The 23520-nt window shown below is 36.8% G+C and overlaps 1 protein-coding gene across 1 annotated transcript in view; it reads left to right on the plus strand.

The window, feature by feature from the left end:
- Positions 1-23520, plus strand: part of MAP3K2 (mitogen-activated protein kinase kinase kinase 2) — a 93694-nt gene that overhangs the window by 37549 nt on the left and 32625 nt on the right. Inside the window, exons 2-3 of the mRNA XM_059052616.2 lie at positions 18688-18756; positions 23279-23397. Coding sequence (XP_058908599.1) covers positions 18750-18756; positions 23279-23397 — 126 coding nt within the window. The 5' untranslated portion in view covers positions 18688-18749. The remainder of the gene's footprint in view (positions 1-18687; positions 18757-23278; positions 23398-23520) is intronic.

Raw genomic sequence — 23520 nt, forward strand, 5'->3', positions numbered from 1 at the left:
AGAGTATTGAATTTTGTTAAATGCTTTTTCTGCATCCGTTGAGATGATTGTTTGTTTTTTCCCCTTCCTTTCACTGATGTGATATATTACATTGACTTTTCATGTGTTGAACCATCCTGCCTTTTAATAATCCATCCCACTTGGTTGTGATGAATACTCCTTTTAATATGTTGCTTAGTTTGGTTTCCTAGTACTTTGTTAAGGATACTTGCATCAGTATCATAAGAGATAATTGGTCTATAGTTTTCCTGTAATAGCTTTGTCTGGTTTTGGTATCGGTAATATTGACCTCATCCAGTGAGTTAGGAAGTGTTCCTTCCATCTGGATCTGGGCTTTTCTTTTTTTAAATAAATTTATCTATTTATTTTATTTTTGGCTGCGTTGTGTCTTCATTGCTGTGTGCAGGCTTTCCCTAGTTGTGCGAGTGGGGGCTACTCTTCATTGCAGTGCATGGGCTTCTCATTGCAGTGGCTTCTCTTGTTGCAGAGCACAGGCTCTCAGCATGCAGGCTTCAGTAGTTGCAGCACATGGGCTGAGTAGTTGTGGCTCGCAGGCTCTAGAGCTCAGGCTCAGTAGTTGTGGTGCACGGACTTAGTTACTCCGCGGCATGTGGGATCTTCCTGGACCAGGGCTCAAACCCATGTCCCCTGCATTGGCAGGCAGATTCTTAACCAGTGTGCCACCAGGGAAGTCCCTGGGCTTCTCTTCTTTGGAGGGTTTGGTTTTTTTTGTTGGCAATGCCACATGGCATATGGGATCTTAGTTCCCCAACCAGGGATCAAACCCTTGCACCTCCTGCAGTGTAAGCATGGAGTCTTAACCACTGGACTGCCAGGGAATTCCCTGATCCTTTTTATTTCTGTAATGTTCCCTCTTTCATTTTTGATTCTAGTTATTCGAATCTTTTCTTTTTTCTTTGTCTAGCTAAAGATTTGTCCATTTTGTTGATCTTTTCGAAGAATCAACTCTTGGTTTTATTGCTTTTCTGTTATTGATCTCTTCTCTATTTTGCTTCTCTCTGCTCTGATCTTTATTATTTCTTTCCTTTTGCTAGCTTTGGGTTTAGTTTGTTCTTTTTCTAGTTCCTCAGGATGTTGAGTTAGGTTGTTGATTTGAAATCTTTTTTATTTTAAAAAAATTTTATTTATTTATTTAATTTTTGGCTGTGTTGGGTCTTTCTTTGTTGCTCGGTGAGCGGGGGCTACTCTTCGTTGCGGTCCGCGGGCTTCTCACTGTGGTGGCTTCTCTTGTTGCAGAGCACGGGCTCTAGGTGCATGGACTTCAGTAGTTGCAGCACGCAGGCTCAGTAGTTGTGGCTCACGGGCCTAGCCACTCCGCGGCATGTGGGATCTTCCCGGACCAGAGCACGAACCCATGTCCCCTGCATTGGCAGGCGGACTCTTAACCACTGTGCCACCAGGGAAGCCCTTGACGGATTCTTAACCACTGCGCCACCAGGGAAGTCCCTTGAAATCATTTTTTTTAATGTGTGCATTTAAAGCTATAAATTTCTCCCTTAGCAGTGCTTTTACTGCTTCCCAAAAGTGTGGGTATGTCGTGTTTTTATTTTCACTTGTTTCTGGATATTTTCTAATTTCCCTTATGATTTCTCCTTTGACTTCTTCGGCTGAATAAGAGTTTGCTGTTTAATTTCTACATATTTGTGACTTTTCAGTTTTCCTTCTGCTATTGGTTTCTAGTTTCATTCATTGTGCTTGGAAAAAATATTTTGAGTTCAATCTTACTAAATTTTTAAGACTTTTTTTGTGTCCTAACATATCTATCCTAGAGAATATTCCATGTGGAGTTTAGAAGAATATATATTCTGTTTTGGGGTGGAGTGTTCTTGATATGTTGGTTAGGTCTAATTGTTCGTAGTGTTGTTTAAGTCTTCTGTTTGCTTATTGATCTGTGTGGTTGCTCTATCCATTATTGAAAGTGGAGTATTGAGTGAACTGTTGTTATTGTTTAAGTATGTCTATTTTTTTTCTTCAATTCTATCAGTTTGCTTCATATATTTTGGAGCTCTGATGTTTCTCATTGTTATATCTTTTTCATGAATTGACCCTTTTGTTAGTGTTTAATGTTCTTCTTTGTCTCTTGTAACAATTTTTGACTTATGGTCTATTCTGTTTGATATTACTATAGCCACTCTGGTTTTCTTCTGTTTCTATTTGCATGGAATATCTTTTTCTGTCCTTTCACATTAAACCTATTGTGTCATTAGATCTAAAGTGAGTCTCTTGTAGACAGCATACAGGAGCATCGTGCTTTTTAAATTCGTTCTGCCAATCTGTGCCTGTTGATTGTAATGCTTCATTACTTTACAGATAAAGTAATTACTGATAGAGAAGGCATTTTATTGTTTTTTTGTATTTTTTTTGTCCCTCATTTCCTCCATCTCTGCCTATCTTTGTGTTTAGTTGATTTTTCTGTAGTGACACAGTTTGATTTCTCTCACCTTTTAAAAAAAATCTATGTTCTGTTGGGTTTGTGTGTGTGTGTGTGTGTGTGTGTGTGTGTGTGTGTTTAACATGAGGTTGCATATAACATCCTAAAGTTATAACAGTTTGTTTTCTTAATTTATTTTTTCTTTTTTGTGGTACGTGGGCCTCTCACTGCTGTGGCCTCTCCTGTTGCGGAGCACAGGCTCCGGACGTGCAGGCCCAGCGGCCATGGCCCCATCATGGGCCCAGGTGCTCTGCGGCATGTGGGATCCTCCCAGACCGGGGCACGAACCTGTGTCCCCTGCATCGGCAGGTGGACTCTCAACCACTGCACCACCAGGAAAGCCCTAATAGTTTGTTTTGAATTGAAATCAACTTAACTTCAATCACATATGAAAACTCCACTTCTATATAGCTCTGTTTCTCCCTGTTTATTGTTAGTGTCACAAATTACATTTTTATGCATTGTGTTCCCATTAATGTAGACTTAAAATTATTTTTGTGCATTTGTCTTTTATATCCGGTAAAAAATAAAAAGTGAAGTTACAGACCAATATTGCACTAATACCAGTTTTTGTATTTGCCCATGTATTTACCTTTACGGGAGGTCTTTATCTTCCTATATCTTAGAGTTACTGTCTAGTGTTTTTTTCATTTGAACATGAAGAAATTCCATAGCATTTCCTGTAGGGCAGTACTAATAGTAATGAACTTCCTTAGCTCTTGGTAGATACAGAATTCTTCGTTGGCATTTTTTTTTCTTTTAGCATTTTAATGTATTATCCCACTGCCTTGTGGCCTCCACAGTTTCTACTGATAATCTTTTTGAGGATCTACATGATGAGTGATTTTTCTCTAGCTGCTTTCAAGATTCTCTCTGTCTTTCAAGAGTTTGATTATATTGTGTCTTGGTGTAGATCTGCCTGGGTTTGTCCTACTTGGAATTTATTGAACTCCTTGGATTTGTAAATTCGTGTCTTCTGTCACATTTGGCAAGTTTTGGGCCATTACTTCTTCAGGTAATCTCTCTGCCCCTTTCACTCTCTCTTCTTCTCAGACTCCTATAATGTTTATATTGATATATTGGTCTGCTTGATGGTGGCCTATAAGTTTCTTAGGCTCTGTTCACTTTTCTTTATATTTTTCTATTCCTCAGCCTTGATAATTTCAAATGTTCTATATTTAAGTTTGCTGATTTGTCTTTTTACTCAAGTCTACTGTTGAACCCCTTTATTTTATTTTTCAGCTCTGGAATTTCTGTTTGGTTCCCTTTTTTAATTTTTGTTGATAATGTAATTTTGTGTATATATTGTTTTCCTTGTTTGTTTTTTTCTTTGTGTTTTCTTTTAGCTTTTTAAACATATTCAGGACAGTTGTTTTAAAGTCTTTATCCAGTAAGTTCATCACCTATGCTTCTCTAGGGCTGGTTTTGCCACTTTATTTTACTTCCTTTGAATGGGCCATGTTCTCCTGTTTTTTGTATGCTTTGTCATTTTTTGTTGAAAATTAATCATTTGAAACAACGATAACTTCTCCCTGCCTTTGCAGGCTTGTTCTGTGTCTATCAGACCAGTCTTTCACTAATAAGCCGAGTGTGCTTTGGGGCTTAGGATCAGCCCGGTTTGAAGGCTTTTTGTCTTCTCAGGCCTTTTCTGGGCATACCTTTTGCTAAATCTCCATGTGACTTCTTCAGTTCCCCCATATCCACAACTGCTTTTTTTCTTTTTTTTTTATTTTAAATGCTGATCCCAGTCTCTCTACCATTAACCTCCAACGGAGGTTAATGGGGTCCCACTGTTCCGCATCTTGTACCCCGAACTCTGACCTTTCTGCTATATCTGACACTCTGTTTTTAAAAAATATATATTTATTTTGGCCACACCACATGTGCGGTCTTAGTTCCCTGACCAGGGATTGAACCTGCACCCCCTGCAGTGGAAGTGCAGACTCTTAACCCCTGGACTGCCAAGGAAGTCCCCACAACTGCTTTTAAAGGTCTTAAATTTCCAAAGAATCTTCCCCTTGAATCTTCTCCTCAGGGCCCTAGATGATCTGTTGTATGTATCATAATCTCTTGTTCCAGGCATCTGCAGGTCTGTAGGCCCCCTGCAGTTTACCCACATAGTACTGGCATATTTTCCATCTGAGTTCTGAGTTAGGTACAACAGAGAGCTGTCAGTCCTTCAGGCAGCTCCCAGCAGCTTAGAACACTGCAAAGAAATTTGCTTTGTTCCCTCTAGTTTGGGGGAGGGATTTGGGAACCAGGCTGTTTGCTCCAGATCAAGACTGTGTAGGGAGGGGGTGGAGCAAGTTCAAATAAAAATGCCACAAAATTTGTTTCTATTTTGAATGTAGCTTTTACTTGATTAGATATTTACTTGGTTGTTGTAGTCATTTAACTGTTTTCCAGAGCTCCTAGTTTAACTGTTTTCCAGAGGTCCTGTTTCACCTGCTTTCAGCTGATTTTAAATGTTCTGTGGGGGAATAAGGGCTTGGAGCTTCATAGTCCATCATGTTGCTGATGTCACTCCTGAGTATCTTATTTCTTTATATTGCCTAATAATAATCTACTGTATAGATATACCACATTTTTCTTATCGGTTCCTCAGGTGATGGACATTTGGGTTGGTTCCACTTTTTACTCCTATAAATAATGCTGCAGTGAATCCATTCAGTTTTGACAGAAAGACACTCTATGCATCAAAAATGTCCTCTCCATTTTATGAATCTTAAGTAATATATTAAATAGAAGTGTAAATATTTTAAATATACTTTAAAGATTTAAAGTATGTAAGTATGTGTAGGCAGAATGGCATTTGTATTGTTAGAATGGCATCACTTTATAGTTCATACATCTCTGTTTAGTTAGTATTTTATTTTTGTCTGGAAATATCAATCAACATTTACATAGATATAAAAAGTTAATTTCTGCCTCTGTGTTAATTATCTATTCTGCATAAGAAGTTTCCTCAAAACTCAGGGGTTTAAAACAACAAGCATTTGTTATCTCACAGTTGATTTGGAGCAGGAATCAGAGCACAGCTTATCTGGGTGCTTTTGGCTCTGGATTCCTTACAAGGCTGCAGTGAGTTTTTTGGCCATGCTGTAGTCATTTTAAGGCTCACTTGGGGTGTGACCTGCTTCCTCATTCAGTTGGCTATTGGCAGGCTTAAGTCCCTGTTGGATGTTGGGCGAGATATTGTTTCTTTGCCATGTGAGCCTTTCCATAGGGCAGCTTACAGAATGTTGTCTGGCTGTCTTCAGAGGGTGCTACTGAGAGAGAGGGAGCAAGATAGAAGTCAGTCTTCTTGTAACCTAATTTCAGAGACGACATCTCATCGTTTTTTTCCTGTTCATTTTGTTAAAAAGAGAGTCACTAGGTCCAGTTGTGCTTAACAGGAGGACATTACACAAGAACATGAATATAAGTTTTCAGTATGCCACCTTGTTGAGGTGAATGCTTATAATTGAGGTTTTGGACAGTGAGGAATGCTGTGATATAAAGACTTTTCCCTAGTCTAAGCGTAAATGATTTTAGATAAAGACCTTAGATAGGTTGTGAGTCACATGAAATGTGTGGTCAGTGTAAATTATTTTGTTTGGAAAGGTTCAGAAGATTATAGAGTGTTAATGATATTTCAATATAAATTATAGTTTTCATTTTTAGCATATATTTTTGTGGGTTTAGTGTTTTAGAAAGTTGTTTGAATTATTGAGTTTCAGAAATAGGTTACTTTGTTTTAAGTGTATTTTGATTAGATCCTGGAATGAGAATGATTCCAGGACAAAGGATATATTTTGGAAACTAAAGCCACATACAATCAAAATTTTAAAAAACTTTTTTACATGATACATAGAATATAGGTCATCTTTGCTTAGACTGAATCTTTATAGGCTGAAATGTCATGAGATGCTCTCAATTTACTGTCAGCTTCTCATACACCACTGTCATAGATCTCATTTAACTTGTAATTTATTCATATCAGGACAGAGTCTTCTAATCATTTTTAGTTTCCTATAAACGTGAAAGTCATTAAAATCTTGTTAGAAGAGTTTAACAAATTTAGATTGACTACCAGTTTTGACTGTCGTTTGTTGGTGAGGATAAAGAGTTGCATAACATTTGGTTTGATCTCAGTGAATTCATGATCTGCTTGTGGATGGGAGTGTGATTAATTATAATGATATGCACTTTAAATAATTAGTCATAGTACAGTATGGCAAAATACTGTCACACAGTTGGGTATTTCTTATCTATATTTTAGTGACATATCTCTGTTAACATGCATGACACTACAGCAGTGTCTTTTCCTCTTTTCTTTATTGGTCCATGGGCTTTTTGAGTGTGGAGTGCAAAACTGTCTTACTAATAATGTCCTGCTCATTTTCTTATAGTGTGAGTATTTGTGTAGACCTTTTTTCCCCTGTTCTTTTATTATTATTTTTTCCCTGTTCTTTTAGATTTAGTTTTTTATCTTTGCAAGCTAACTTCTCTCTTCTATTATCCCCCACCTCCCACTTTTTTGCTTTCTGTCTTTTCATTCTAAAATACTAAGCACCTTCTATAAGCCAGGCACTGTCCTGTGCATAGGAGATGCAGTAATCAACCATATCAATAAAGTCTCTGTTCTTAAGGCTCTTGTATGCCATTGGGGGTAGAGATACAATAAATAAGTAAATTAACTAAATTAAAAGTATTTTTGTATCATTATAAGTTCTATTAAGAAGCAAAAATAGGATGATGTAAGAAAAATAATTGAGTGAGTGGGAGAAATGTTTTATTTTGGATGGTCAGTAGACACGAGCAGCCATTTAAGGACTTGGGGAAAGACTCTTAACATGTAGAAAAAGCAAGTGCAGAGGCCCTACGTTGGGTGTTGTGAACTGAACAAAGTCAAATTGGTTATGCACAATTATTGTGCTCTTCTGGGTAAATAAAAGTAGCTACCAATCAATGAAGTTAAGTGAAGATCAGCTGCTTCCTTGTAATCTATTGGCTTATAATGAAAGTAAACCTTAGACTGAATTCTGCCAAATATAATAGACTTTTATTTCTCCAACATTTATTAGCAGGCAAGTTCAAAAATAGTAAGTGCCATTTGCTTTGTAAACATGTTAACTTCCCAACTTTCTATCCTTAAGGTACTTGAGCCATACCTTGCATGAAAGATTCACTAGATATATAGATGCAACAAAATTGTAGAGGCAGGAGTTGGTTAATCTTATTGGTGGCATCAAATAACAAGAATCCTCAAAATGAATGACTGACCTTGGCACTATCTTTAAGAATATAGGCTTTTACAGAAATAAACCAACACACCTACCGTCAGTTAATCTTCGACAAAGGAGGCAAGAATATACGGTGGGAAAAAGATAATCTGTTCAGCAAGTGGTGTTGGAAAACTGGACAACATATGTAAATCAATGAAGTTAGAACACACCCTCCCACCACACACAAAGATAAACTCAAGATGGCTTAAAGACTTAAATATAAGATATAACACCATGAAACTCCTATAAGAGAACACAGGCAAAACATTGTCTGACATAAATCATACCAATGTTCAGGTCAGTCTCCCAAGGCAATAGAAATAAAAGCAAAAATAAACAAATGTGACCTACTCAAACTTATAAGCTTTTGCACAGCAAAGGAAACCATAAACAGAATGAAAAGACAACCTATGGACTGGGAGAAAATATTTGCAAATGATGCAACCTACCAGTGCTTAATTTCCAACATATACAAACAACTCATACAACTCAATAACAAAAGAAGAAACAACCCAATCAGAAAGTGGGCAGAAGACCTAAATAGACATTTCTCCAAAGAAGACAAACAGATGGCCAACAGGCACATAAAAAGTTGCTCAAATTGCTAATTATTAGAGAAATGCAAATCAAAACTACAATGAGGTACCACCTCACACCGGTTAGAAGGGCCATCGTTAAAAAGTCTACAAATAACAAATGCTAGAGAGAGTGTGGGGAAAAGGGAACCCTCCTACACTGTTGGTGGGAATGTAAATTGGTGCAGCCACTATGGAAAACAGTATGGAGTTCCTTGAAAACTAAAAATAGAATTGCCATATGATCCAGCAATCCCATTCCTGGACATATATTGGGACAAAAAGATGCATGCACCTCAGTGTTCATAGAAGCATTATTTACAATAGCCAAGACATGGAAACAACCTAAATGTCCACTGACAGATGAATGGATAAAGAAGATGTGGTATATATACACACTGGAATACTACTCAGCCATAAAAAAGAGTGAAATAATGCCATTTGCAGCAACATGGATGGACCTAGAGATTATCATATTAAGGGAAATAAGTTAGGCAGAGAAAGCCAAATAACGTGATAATACTTATATGTGGGATCTAAAATATGACACAAACGAATGTACTTACGAAACAGAAACAGGTTCACAGACATACAAAACAAACTTGTGGTTACTAAAGGGGAAAGGGGGTGGGGAGGGATAAATTAGGAGTTTGGGACTAGCAGATTCAAGCTAAGCTATATAAAATAGATTTTTTAAAAGGTTCTGTATAGCACAGGGAACCATAATAAACTATATTCAGTATCCTGTAATAAACCAAAAGAATATGAAAAAGAATATGTATATATATGTGTAACTGAATCCCTTTGCTGTACACCAGAAACTAGCATTGTAAATCAACTATAATTCAATAAAAACATTCTAAAAATTTTAAAAAGAGAGTAAAGAATATGGGCTCTTATACGTTGTTCATGCAAGAGTAGAGGAGTGTTTCTTTGGTATTTTAGCCGGTCTACTTGTTTGAACCCCACCAGTTTCATGAATGAAAACTCATTTCTAATATCTTTCATGCCAGTTAATGACCACCAGAACACACATGCACAATTTTATCATTATGCAAATAATAAAGGCTCTGATGTTGGGAATAAAAGGAGAAAGGATAGCAGAGACAGTAGTAACTGGAATGTAGCCTTTCTGAATAAATAGTAACTGTGCATATTCCAGTTTTGTCAGTTGACCTAATGTCTTTATAGCATTGTTTCCCTCTAGTACAGGATCCAGTCTAGGGTCAGGATGGATTAAGTTGCCATGTCTCTTTACTCTCCTTGAATCTGCAGCATTTCCATAGCCCTTCTTTGACTTCTGTCTCACTGGCATTGGTGAGGAATGCAATCTCCCTTTTTGTTTAAATACAATGTTTCTTTTTTATTTGTCTAAAGTTTCTTCATGAATTGTATTTAGGTTATACATTCTCAGAAAACTGCTCAGTTTGTGTTGTGTCCTTCTCAGAGTATCACATCTAGAGACACAGGATGTTCATCCGTCTTTTATATGTGATGTTAATTTTGATCACCTCATCAAGGACTTGCCCAGATTCTCCACTATATACTTACTGACTCCATTAAATTTGTTAGAGTGAAGATATCATAAGCAGAGTGTAAGGAGAAGACACAGACCATAATAAACATATCCAACAAAATTCTTGTATCTAAAATTTTAAAATGTGCAAAATATGTAAGCAGTCATCTTACAAAAGAGGATATCAAAGTGTCCAGTAAACCAATGAAAATGGTACTCAACATCATTAATCATCAGATAAATGTAAATTAAAACTATAGTGAGATATTACACAACTACCAGAATGACTAATAGTGTTGCTGAGGATGTGGAAGAAGTGGAACTCTCTTACATTGCTGGTGAGAGTATATATATTTAACACTATCACTTTGAAGAAATGTTTGGCCATAACTGCTAAAGCTAACTATATGTATGTCTTAGAGATCTAGCAGTTCCCTCCGTGGGTATATATCCAACAGAAATATGTGTTTATGTTTACCAAAAGGCATGTTCAGAGAGGTTCATAGAAGTTTTACTTGTAATAGACAGTAACTGGAAACAACCTTCATGTCCATCAGTAGTAGAATGGGTAAATTAGTTGAGGTATAGGCTTATAATGAAATATTACACAGCAGTGAAAGTGAACAAAATACTCATACAAATAATGTGGAAGGATTTCAGAGACATAAGATATCAAGTGAAAATAAATACAGGGAATTCCCTGGTGGTCCATTGTACTCCATGCTTTCACTGCCAAGGTCGTGGGTTCAGTCGCTGGTCGGGGAACTAAGATCCTGCAAGCTGCACAGTGTGGCCAAAAAAAAAAAAAAAAATACAAAGAGTTTCTCTTGTATGATTCAACTAACATGAAATTTTAAAAGGCAAAACTAATCTATGGCAATAAATGTCAAGATGATGGTCACTCTTGTGGGGAAAGGGTGACTGGGAATGGGTACAAAGGGGCCTTTATGGGTCCTGGAAATGTTTATATTTTTATCTGCTTGGTGGTTATGTGGGTAAATGCATATGTAAAATGTATATTTAAAATTTGTTCACTTTAGGTAAGTTCTGCATTCAAAAACTAAGGGTGGTAGGTAGAAAATGATGTTTATACCTCTGTTCCCTTCTAAGAGTTTTATAGATTTAGCTTTTCCATTTCGCCTTTGATCCATTTTGAATTAATTTTTACATATCAGTTGAGGTAGGGGTCCAACTTCATGCTTTGACATGTGGATATCCAGTTGTCCAGCGCCTGTTATTGAAGACTGTTCTTTCCCCCATTGTCTTGGCACCCTTGTCAAAAATCATTTGTAGATGTTTGGGTTTATTTCTGGACTCTCAGTTCTATTCCACCAGTGTCTCTCCTTATGTCAGTACCCCCACTGTTTTGATTGCTATAATTTTGTAGTAATTTTTTAAACCAGGAAGTGTGAGTCTTCCAACTTTATTTTTCTTTTTCAATATTGTTTTGGCTCTTCAGGGTCTCTTGTAGCTCCATATGAATTTAAAGATCAGCTTTTCCATTTCTGCAAAGAAAGGCCATTGGAATTTTGATAGAGTATTTTGATAGAGATTGCATTGAATCTGTAGATCACTTTTTTTTAGAGTATAATTGCTTTACAGTGGTGTGTTAGTTTCTGCTTTATAATGAATCTGTAGATCACTTTGAGAGTTTTGTCACCTTAAAAATATTTTGTTCCAATCCATGAACATGGGATGTCTTTTCGTATATTTAGATCTGTTTCAGTTTCTTTCAATGTTTTATAGTTTCCAGTGTACAAGACTTTTTCTTATTCTTTGGATGCTGTTATAAATGGAATTTGTTTCTGAATTTTATTTCTGTATTGTTCAGTGCTGGTGTATAGAAGTACAACTGGTTTTTCACTGTTGATCTTGTTATCCTGCAACTGTGCTGAACTCATTCATTAGCTCTAATATTGTTTTTGTGAACTTCTTAGATTTTCTGTATAGGGATAGTTTTGCTTCTTATCCAGTCTGGATTCCTTTGATTTCATTTTCTTGCCTCATATTCTGACTAGGACCTCCAGTACAGTATTAAGTATGAGCGGCAAGACTGGGCATCCTTGCTTGTCCCTGATCTTAGGGGGCACATATGCAGTTTTTCATCATTAAGTATGATATTAACTGTGGGTTTTTCATGGATCCCCTTTATCAGCTGGAGGAAATTTCCTTTTCTTCCTAGTCTTTTGAGTAGGCAGTTGGATTTTTGGCACTTGCATTTTCTTTGTTGAGATGATCATGTATCTGTCTGTCTATTATTCTATCAGTATGGTCTGTTACATTGATTTTTGTATGCTGAAACTACCTTGCTTTTGTGGGATATATCCTACATGCTCATGGTGTAGAGTCCTCTTTTTTAATGTTCAGGATTAGGTTTGCTAGTATTTTGTTGAGGATTTTTCTATATTCACAAAGTTATCAATCTGTAGTTTTCTCTTGTAACATGTTTGTCTGGTTTGGTTATCAGAGTAATACTAGGTTCAGTATTTTTTAAAAAAATAATTGGTGGTAATTCTTTATTAAATGTGAAGCCGTCTATCTGGGTTAGGACTTCTTATTTGTGAAAAGTTTTTAAATTTCTAATTCAATCTCTTTATTTCATCCAGGTGATCTAATCCATTGATATACAGTTCTTCATAGTATTCCCTTATCCTTTTTATTTCTGGAAGGTTGGTAGTAATTCTCCTTTAATTCCTGAGTTTAGATATTTGTATCTTCCCTCTTTTTTTCCTTGGTTAATCTAGCTAAAATTTTGTCAATTTCATTGATCTTTTCAAAGAACCATTGTTTCATTGATTCAAAAAATTTCTATTGTGTTTTTATTTTTTTGGTTTGTTTCCACTTCTAATCCTTATTGTTTCTTTCCTTCTACTTAATTCCCCGTGCCACCAGGGAAGCCCTGTAATATATTCTTTTTAAAAATATTTAATAATTATTTATTATTTACATTTATAGGAAACAAATTTTAAACACATTTGCATACATGTTTTGTTGCTGTGATATATGAGAGACTGATCAATAAAAAACTGTCAAGCATAAAAATATCAATGTAGGGCTTCCCTGGTGGCACGGTAGTTGAGAGTCCGCCTGCCGATGCAGGGGACATGGGTTCGTGCCCTGGTCCAGGAAAATCCCACATGCTGTGGAGCGGCTGGGCCCATGAGCCATGGCCGCTGGGCCTGCGTGTCCAGAGCCTGTGCTCCACAACAGGAGAGGCCATGACAGTGAGAGGCCCATGTACCGCAAAAAAAAAAAAAAAAAAAAAAAAAAAAAAAAAAAAAAAAAAAAAAATCAATATATTACATCAGGATAAAATTCTGTGGGGGAAGTGAAATGGAAATATAATTTCAAGGAGTAAAAGGAATGATGTAAAATGTCTGATTTTTTTTTTAACATCTTTAATTGAGTATAACTGTTTTACAATAGTGTGTTAGTTTCTCCTTTACAACAAAGTGAATCAGTTATACATATACATATGTTCCCATATCTCTTCCCTCTTGTGTCACCCTCCCTCCCACCCTCCCTATCCCACCCCTCTAGGTGGTCACAAAGCACAGAGGTGAACTCCCTGTGCTATGCTGCAGCTTCCCACTAGCTACCTAATTTACATTTGGTAGTGTGTATATGTCCCTGCCACTCTCTCACATCGTCACAGCTTACCCTTCCCCCTCCCCATATCCTCAAGTCCGTGCTCTAGTAGGTCTGTGTTTTATTCCCATCCTACCACTAATCTCTTCATGACATTTTTTTTTTTTTAGATTCCATATATATGTGTTAGCATATGGTATTTGTTTTTATCCTTCTGACTTACTTCACTCTGTATGACAGACTCCAGGTCTATCCACCTCATTACAAATAACTCAGTTTCATTTCTTTTTATGGTTGAGTAATATTCCATTGTATATATGTGCCACATCTTCTTTATCCATTCATCTGTTGATGGACACTTAGGTTGCTTCCATGTCCTGGCTGTTGTAAATAGTGCTGCAGTGAATACTCTGGTACATGACTCTTTTAAAATTCTGGTTTTCTCAGGGTATATGCCCAGTAGTGGGATTACTGGGTCTAATCGTAGTTCTATTTGTAGTTTTTTAAGGAACCTCCATACTGTTCTCCATAGTGGCTGTATCAATTTACATTCCAACCAACAGTGCAAGAGGGTTCCCTTTTCTCCACACCCTCTCCAACATTTATTGTTTGTAGACTTTTTGATGATAGCCATTCTGACTGGTGTTAGGTGAAACCTCATTGTAGTTTTGATTTTCATTTCTCTAATGATTAGTGATGTTGAGCATTCTTTCATGTGTTTGTTGGCAATCTGTATATCTTCTTTGGAGAAATGTCTGTTTAGGTCTTCTGCCCATTTTTGGATTGGGTTGTTTGTTTTTTTGTTATTGAGCTGCATGAGCTGCTTGTATATTTTGGAGATTAATCCTTTGTCAGTTGCTTCATTTGCAAATATTTTCTCCCATTCTGAAGGTTGTCTTTTCGTTTTGTTTATGATTTCCTTTGCTGTGCAAAGGCTTTCAAGTTTCATCAGGTCCCATTTGTTTATTTTTGTTTTTATTTCCCTTTCTCTAGGAGGTGGGTCAAACAGAATCTTGCTGTGATTGATGTCATAGAGTGTTCTGCCTATGTTTTCCTCTAAGAGTTTTATGCTGTCTGGCCTTACATTTAGGTCTTTAATCCATTTTGAGTTTATTTTTGTGTATGGTGTTAGGGAGTGTTCTAATTTCATTCTTTTAAATGTAGCTGTCCAGTTTTCCCAGCACCAGTTATTGAAGAGATTGTCCTTTCTCCATTGTATATTCTTGCCTCCTTTATCAAAGATAAGGTGACCATATGTGCCTGGGTTTATCTCTGGGCTTTCTTTCCTGTTCCATTGATCTATATTTCTGTTTTTATGCCAGTACCATACTGTCTTGATTACTGTAGCTTTGTGGTATAGTCTGAAGTCAGGGAGCCTGATTCCTCCAGCTCCATTTTTCTTTCTCAAGGTTGCTTTTGCTATTCAGGGTCTCTTTGTTTCCCTACAAATTGTACAATTTTTTTTCTAGTTCTGTGAAAAATGCCAGTGGTAGTTTGATAGGGATTGCACTGAATGTATAGATTGTTTTGAGAGGTATAGTCATTTTCACAATGTTGATCCTTCCAATCCAAGAACATGGTATATCTCTTCTCCTGTTTGTATCATCTTTAATTTCTTTCATCATTGACTTATAGTTTTCTGCCTACGGGTCTTTTGTCTCCATAGGTAGGTTTATTCCTAGGTATTTTATTCTTTTTGTTGCAATGGTAAGTGGGAGTGTTTCCTTAATTTCTCTTTCAGATTTTTCATCATTAGTGTGTAGAAGTGCAAGAGATTTCTGTGCATTAATTTTGTATCCTGCTACTTTACCAAATTCATTGATTAGCTCTAGTAGTTTTCTGGTAGCATCTTTAGGATTCTCTATGTATAGTATCATGTCATCTGCAAACAGTGACAGTTTTACTTCTTTCCCAATTTATATTCCTTTTATTTCTTTTTCTTCTCTGATTGCTGTGGCTAAAACTTCCAAGACTGTGTTGAATAAGAGTGGTGAGAGTGGGCAACCTTGTCTTGTTCCTGATCTTAGTGGAAATGGTTTCAGTTTTTCACCATTGAGAATGATATTGGCTGTGGGTTTGTCATATATGGCCTTTATTATGTTGAGGTAAGTTCTCTCTGTGCCTACTTTCTGCAGGGTTTTTATCATAAATGGGTGTTGAATTTTGTCTGAAGCTTTTTCTGCGTCTATTTTGATGATCATATGGTTTTTCTCCTTCAATTTGTTAACATGGTGTATCATATTGATTGATTTGCGTATATTGAAGAAACTTTGCATTCCTGGGATAAACCCTACTTAATCAGGGTGTATGATCCTTTTAATATGCTGTTTTCTTTCTTTGTGACATCTTTGTCTGGTTTTGGTGTCAGAGTGATGGTGGCCCTGTAGAATGAGGTTGGGAGTGTTCCTCCCTCTGTCAAATTTTGGAAGAGTTTGAGAAAGATAGGTGTTAGCTTTTCTCTAAATGTTTGGTAGAATTCGCCTGTGAAGGGCATCTGGTCCTGGGTTTTTGTTTGTTGGAAGATTTTTAATCACAGTTTCATATTCAGTGCTTGTGTATAATATATTCTATTTTGTCTATTAGTATAGCTAGGTCTCCTTTGGCTACTGTTTGCAGGGCATATCTTTTTACAGTCTTTTACTTTCAACCTGTTTTGTGCCTGGATCTATAATGTGTCTGATGTAGACAGCATATAGTTAGATCATGTTTTTTAACCTAGTCTGCTAATCTCTGCCTTTTAACTGCTTTGTTCATCCCTATTATAGTTAATATAATTACACATAAGGTAAGATTGCATCTGCCATTTTATGTTTGTGTTCTATGTGTTTTGTATCTTTTTTGTTTTTGTTGTTCCTCATTCCTCCATTACTGCCTTCTTTGTGTTAAATAGATATTTTGTTGTGTTCTATTTTAATTCTCTCATTTCTTTTGCCATTTAAAACAATGTATTCTTCATTCATTCACCTGGGGATTAAAATTAACATCTCAAAATGTAGTTTGAGTTAATGCCACTTAATTAGAGTGGCATACAAAACTTTATTTTTAACTGTATCCCGCCTCTTTCTTTGTACTATACAAAAGGATTTGTGTATATTGTTGTACAAATTATATCTATATATTGTACACCCAACAACACGCTTATAATTATTTCTTTATGCAGTTTCTTTAAACTTGTCTATTAATTTCCTTCTGCTGTTTGTATAGAAAAGAGTTAACATAGCCTCACTGCTTATCCTTGGAATGAACTGCTTATCATTGACTGGCATCTGAGAACTTGGATTTCAGGAGAGTTCCCACCTGCCTAACTATTAAGAATGGCTTAATTTGCCTAAGCTGCTTATACAAACAATATAGTTTATGCTTAACACTTGCTTTTCATCTGGGAATCTGGAATTTTGGTATGTGTCTAGTTATTCTGACATTTAGGCTTCCTCAGGGTCAGTTTCTGTTGATTGCTTTTTCTCTGTGTATGGACTAATAATATCTTTGTATGTCTCATTTTTTTTCTTGAAAACTGGACATTTAAAATATTATAATATGCCACATCTGGAAATCAGATTCTTCTCCCTCCCTGGTGGTTTTTTGTTTGTTTGTTTGTTTTTTGGCTGTGCCATGCAGCATGCCAGATCTTAGTTCCCTGAGCAGGGATTAAACCTATGCCCCTGCATTGGGAACATGGAGTCTTAACCAGGGGACCACCAGGGAAGTCCCCTTCCCAGTGTTTTTTATTTATTGTTCTTATTTGTTTGTTTAGTGACATTTCAGATCTCACTTTTTAAAGTCGGTATTCTTTGTCATATATGGTCACTGAAGATTGCTCTTAGTTTAGCTGTCAGCTAATGATTAGACAGAGATTTCCTTAGATACTTGGAACTTTTTTGAGTGGTTTTTTGTGTGTGTTGGGGCTGGCCTTTAACATTCTCCCAGGCATTTACAACTCCACCTTATCCTTTACTCACTGCTACACAGAGCCTCAGAGTTAGCCAGAGGTGAAAGCTGAGGGCCTTCTTAGGCCTTTCCTCAGAGTTAGCCAGAGGTGAAAGCCGAGGGCCTTCTTAGGCCTTTCTTGAGTAAGCAACAGCCTTGGGCACTTGTATACCTTCTAGAGTCCCAGGAGTCTGTTGGAGCTTTTCAGAGTTCCCTGTTGACATCTCATTCCTCAGCTTTTTAAAAAATTTTTTCTTAACCTGTTGTTTGCCCAACTAGTTTCCCCTTCCTCAGACAGTTGAGATATGTTGTCCCTGATTGATTTCAGCAAACACTCCAAGTTCTTTGCAATGGAAAAGCTTTGAGTCAGGTTAAATAAAGGCAGCCTTTCAAATGGGGTTTATCAGCCAACCATTAGATAGGTCAAATAATGACAGTTTTTTGGAATCAGACTTTGAAGGCATTCCAGTTCCATTCTTCCCTTTCCAGTTGCTGCCAGGCTGCTCATTTTCATGGTGAGTGTGGACTGTTGGTTTAGATTGCCACTTTGGAGCTGGGAGTAAGGGGCAGGAAGATAGGAATAGGGAAGGTCAGAATGCCACAAGGTTCTCTCTTTTTACTGTGACTCTTAAATGCTGCCTGGATTGCTGCAAACTTTTGTTTAATTCCTTTTTGTTGATTGTGTTAATATTTTCTTTTATGGAGATTTGTAGGCCTTTACTATTTTTTTGATGTCTCTAAATATGACATTTGCCACTCAATCTTTATATCTGCCATTGCCCTGTGGGAACTTCATATTTATTTCTGTGTTTGTTTTTTTTTTTGATATTTATTTATTTATTTTTGGCTGTGTTGGGTCTTAGTTACGGTGTGCGAGCTTCTCTCTAGTTGTGATGCGTGGGCTCCAGAGCACGTGGGCTCAGTAGTTGTGGCATGCCAGCTTAGTTGCCCTGCTGCATGTGGGATCCTAGTTCCCCTACCAGGGACCAAACCCGTGTTCCCTGCATTGGAAGGCGGATTCTTATCCACTGGATCAACAGGGAAGTCCCGGAACTTGAGTTTATTACATTATCTCTTAAGTTTTTTGACTCTCAAAAATTGTTTTGTTTTGTTTTGCTTTAGCTTAGATAGATAGGAACCTGAAAAATACTGAGGTAAATTTAATTTAAAATAATAATTATTTTCAGTTCCTTCTCAATAATTGAATATCTGGAAAAAAGAAAGCACATCTCCTCAGCAAAATGTGTAAAGTATTAATATTGTACATTCACATTAGTGTTATTTATACTGACTTTTTTGTTTTTGTGGTTACCTCTTCTCTTTCTTCGTCTTATTAACGTGTTCATCTTTTTATGTTCTTAGGCAATAGAGAATGCTGATGAGAGAACCATTTCCCTAATTTTCAAATAGTCAAGCTGGTTGCCATGATGGGTGAGTTCCAACTAAAAGCATTTCTCATCTATAATTAAAGGATAAAATGGGAGGGAAAACTTTTTCTCTGTGTGTATGATAAGCTTTTTATGAAGAAATTTTATGATTAAGTAGATTTATGTAATATTTTACATTTATTTATTTAATAGATTTTCAATTAAAGCACTTTTTGTGTTGACTTTTACAGTTTTGGGATAACCAGTTTATGCAGGACGTAGTACGGACATTCAAAATAAACTGTTAAGATGGATTGTGATTTTCTTAGAACCTGATGGCCAGAGAGAATACTTGGTAAAGAAACCTGACTTTTAAAGATTGAAAAAATGCTGAAGAATGAATTGCTTTAATTACTCAATAGTGTAATAATATAGATAGGCTAAAGAAAATAGCTGCATAAAAATAATAAATCATAAAATTTTATAAAAGAATAGAGCAGTAAATCATTGGTGCTCAAAGAGGATATGTTTTACAACTCTTGTGAATTTCCTATGGTGTCATAATGTTAATGGAAAGAGAGGCTAAAGTATGGGAATGGATTGTGGGTGTTCAGTTTATATATCATTTTGTTTTCTTCTTTACTCTCTTTTCTTTCTTTTCTTCTCTTTTCTCCTTGGCGTTCCAATGTGAGGCAGGGATTGGACAGTGAAATACTAGAAAGAAATGGAGCAACTGGCCTGTCCTATCTTAAATGGGGAAAAATGGACTGGGTAGTTGGAAGCTAAGGTTTTAAACGTAGACCAGTATCTTATAATGATATCTTAGTGCTGACATGTATTTGCCAATGTTTGTCTTTGTCACACTTTTCCTACCACTTGCTTAACAAATGTATCAATATTAGTCACTTGGATTTCCCTGGTTGGTGCAGTGGTTAAGAATCTGTCTGCTGGGGCTTCCCTGGTGGCTCAGTGGTTAAGAATCCACCTGCCAATGCAGGGGACACAGGTTCAAGCCCTGGGCCGGGAAGATCCCACGTGCTGCAGAGCAACTAAGCCCGTGCGCCACAGCTACTGAGCCTGCCTTCTAGAGCCCACAAGCCACAACTACTGGAGCCCATGTGCCTAGAGCCCATGCTCTGTAACAAGAGAAGCCACCACAATGAGAAGTCTGTGCACCACAACGAAGAGTAGCCCCTGCTCACTGCAACTAGAGAAAGCCTGTGTGCAGCAACGAAGACCCAATGCAGCCAAAAATAAATAAGTAAATTTAAAAAAATATATTAGTCACTTGTATATGTATATACATGGCATTTAGGCCAAGGAGCTTTAATTTGTCCGTGTTCTTTAGTGGAAGGGCTAGCACACTTTCAGTGTGTCTACTCGTAGCAAGTGTGTAAAACCTCCACCTTCCTACTTTCTAAATTTCTCTTCTACTGTCTCTTTTAATTATTTATTTAAATTTTTTTATTTTTGGCTGCATTGGGTCTTCATTGCTGCACGCAGGCTTTCTCTAGTTGCGGCGAGTGGGGGCTACTCTCTGTTGTGGTGTGCAGGCTTCTCATTGTGGTAGCTTCTCTCATTGTGGAGCATGGGCTCTAGGCGCATGGGCTCAGTAGTTGTGACTCGCCAGCTCTAGAGCGCAGGTTCAGTAGTTGTGGCACATGGGCTTAGTTGCTCTGTGGCATGTGGGATCTTTCCGGACCAGGGCTTGAACCTGTGTCCCCTGCATTGGCAGGCGGATTCTTAACCACTGTGCCAGCAGGGGAACCCTACTTTCTTCTTTTTTTTTTTTTTTTTTTTTTTGTGGTATGCGGGCCTCACTGTTGTGGCCTCTCCCGTTATGGAGCACAGGCTCCGGACGCTCAGGCTCAGCGGCCATGGCTCACGGGCCCAGCCGCTCCGCGGCATGTGGGATCTTCCTAGACCGGGGCACGAACCCGTGTCCCCTGCATCGGCAGGCGGATTCTCAACCACTGCGCCACCAGGGAAGCCCTACTTTCTTCTTTTTTAACCATGAGTGCAGTGCCATCATGTGGTCCAAATTCTCCACTTTTGTCCCCTTCACCTCCAATTCCAAATTGGATATCCTTTTACTGAATTCATACCAACTTTTCGTTTTTGTTGCTCTCACTTGCAGTCTGAACTTTATATTAAATTGATTTACACCATACTTCTCAAATGATACTTAACTGTATGCAAAGAACAGTCATTGCTTAAAAACATGTACAAAGCTAGTCACAAGAAACTATGAATATTTAAAGTGTGTCACAGATATTTGAATTTTTGATTGAAGATTTTCTCCTCTACTTTTAAAGTAAAATAAGAATATAAGATATCAAATTAAACATTTCTGATAAATTTTTTATTTGAAATTATTTCCCAAGTATTTTCTGGTTTTCTGCTCAACTCACTGTCCTTTCACCGTGTGTCGGAATTACACTGCTTCTCCTGTGTGACTGTTGGTCAGGCTCTGGGATCCTTCAAGCATCCTCTCTGCCATTTGGATTAACTCATGATCCTATGACGTTTATAACCTGTCTAATTTTCCTAGTACCTGTAACCACCATAGAGATTCTTAATAGAGTAAAACAGTCTAGGAATAGTTAGAACAGTGCTTGTAGTGTATGTTCACCACTTTGCTTGATCCTTTGGGGATTTGTTAGCTTACATCTTATCAAAAGTAAGTCACCTACTGGGTACTTATTTACCATCTGATTCTCCTTCATTCCAGAAAAAGAAGGAATTCAATTAAGTAACCCTTCAGTTGTATGTCATCTCCTTAAGAAGTTACTTTTATTCAAATGGCTCTCTTTACTTTTTTACATATACTATAGAAAACGGTATTCATTTTTTTAAACAAGGAAGTTAGTATATGTAAATGTGGTAAGAGATTGAAGCCAAAGCCTTCCCAGGCATTTATTTATTTTGGTGTTATAATATTAAACATGTAATGTTAAACATTAAATATTGTGAAAATGCCTAAATTCAAGTGTTTAATGAAGAAAATAATTAAAACATAGGTGTGTTTAAGAGTTTTCCTTTCCCCGGTATAGGATTAAGGGTCTTACTTTTCTTAAGAAGGTTACATTAGATAATTTTATTCCAGTTCAGATCATTTTCAGCTTATTCTTTCCTAAGGGAGGATTTATTTTTATCAATAAATGACATAATCTGGCTTGGACCCATATACAGTACACATGTTGTGATTACATTATACCCATTTGGCTCAGTTACTGTTTGGCTAAGCTAATATTATGTAGAAATTTTATTTTACAAAGAATACTTTGTGAAGGATTAAAATTTTCTCCAGACCTGGAATTTATTAACAAAACCTCTGGAGCCATTATTTTAATTTTAATATGCAAGTTTTTTCACTGTAGAACAGAATATACTGAGTGTTATAAAAAATTAACACGTTAGAGAAGTCAGCTATTTGTGTGTTTGAAAGACTGATGAAGCCATTGACTTGCCACATTCTTTTTAATCATCTCCCTTTACAAGATAAAGCATGTTTTAATTACTACTGCTCTGGAACATAAATTATTCTTCACCAAAATGGTTACATTTTAAAATGTAAGCTGTAAAGTCCCTCAGTTCCTTTATTTACCAGTTGTTGATTATCATTAGTAGAGTTGATTTACTAGTGAAAATCAATTAAATTGTCTCTGAAGTTTTCCAGAGATCATATAATTGACATTACTAGGAGGCTCATGCTTATAGTCTTAGAAAGAAATCTTTGATGTGTTTGGAAGAGATTAAAAGTTCATGGTTCATGATCCTTTCATTCAGTTTTATGGATTCATTACTTTTTTCTAGCATTGATACTTTTTAAGTTGTTAGTGGCTGAGACCATTAAATAGTTTGTCTGTTAAATGTAGTCTTGTTGAACGTAATGGTGAAGAAGTTAAAGAAGTTAAAAAAAAAACACTTCCAAGTATCTATAGGTCTTCATCCACCGATAAAGCGTTTCTTTGTTTCTGATTTTAGATGTCTTGTTGATGTTTTGTTTAGGAGTCAAAGAAAAGAATTTGTCATAACAGGGCTGTTTTGACCCATATGCTAGGATGTTACATCATTAGAAGCATCAGAATGACTTTACTTGACTTATGAATGTCTTGTGTGAACACCTATGCAAGTATGATGCAGGTGCTTGAGTCTAGTGCAGTTTTTTTTTTTTTTTTTGCGGTATGCGGGCCTCTCACTGTTGTGGCCTCTCCCGTTGCGGAGCACAGGCTCCAGACACGCAGGCCTAACGGCCATGGCTCACGGGCTTAGTTGCTCCGCGGCATGTGGGATCTTCCCGGACCAGGGCACGAACCCGTGTCTCCTGCATCGGCAGGCGGATTCTCAACCACTGCGCCACCAGGGAAGCCCTCTAGTGCAGTTTTAATGTTACTTGTCTTCAGTTTTTAAATAACTAAATTTTAATTTTACCAAAATAGCAGGAATGTAGGCATTAAAAATGTTCTAGATGCATTTTTTGCATTAAATTAATGTAGTTTGCATTAATTTTACTATAAATTTTGTGTTGGTGTCTATGATAAATATATATTGAAATTACAATATGTTATTATAAAAATATGTAGATGATCAGCAAGCTTTGAACTCAATCATGCAAGATTTGGCTGTTCTTCATAAGGCCAGTCGACCAGCATTATCCTTACAGGAAACCAGAAAAGGAAAATCCTTATCACCAAAAAAGCAGGTATTTGTCTCAATAATATTTTAATGAATATATATTGTTATTCTGTGAATTACTTTCTTTGAATATCCCAATCGTATATAGGGTTTGTTTAAAGTGATTAACTTTTACACTTTCGAATCAGGT

Source organism: Kogia breviceps, chromosome 2, assembly GCF_026419965.1.
Source record: "Kogia breviceps isolate mKogBre1 chromosome 2, mKogBre1 haplotype 1, whole genome shotgun sequence".
NCBI classification, from domain to species: domain Eukaryota; kingdom Metazoa; phylum Chordata; class Mammalia; order Artiodactyla; family Physeteridae; genus Kogia; species Kogia breviceps.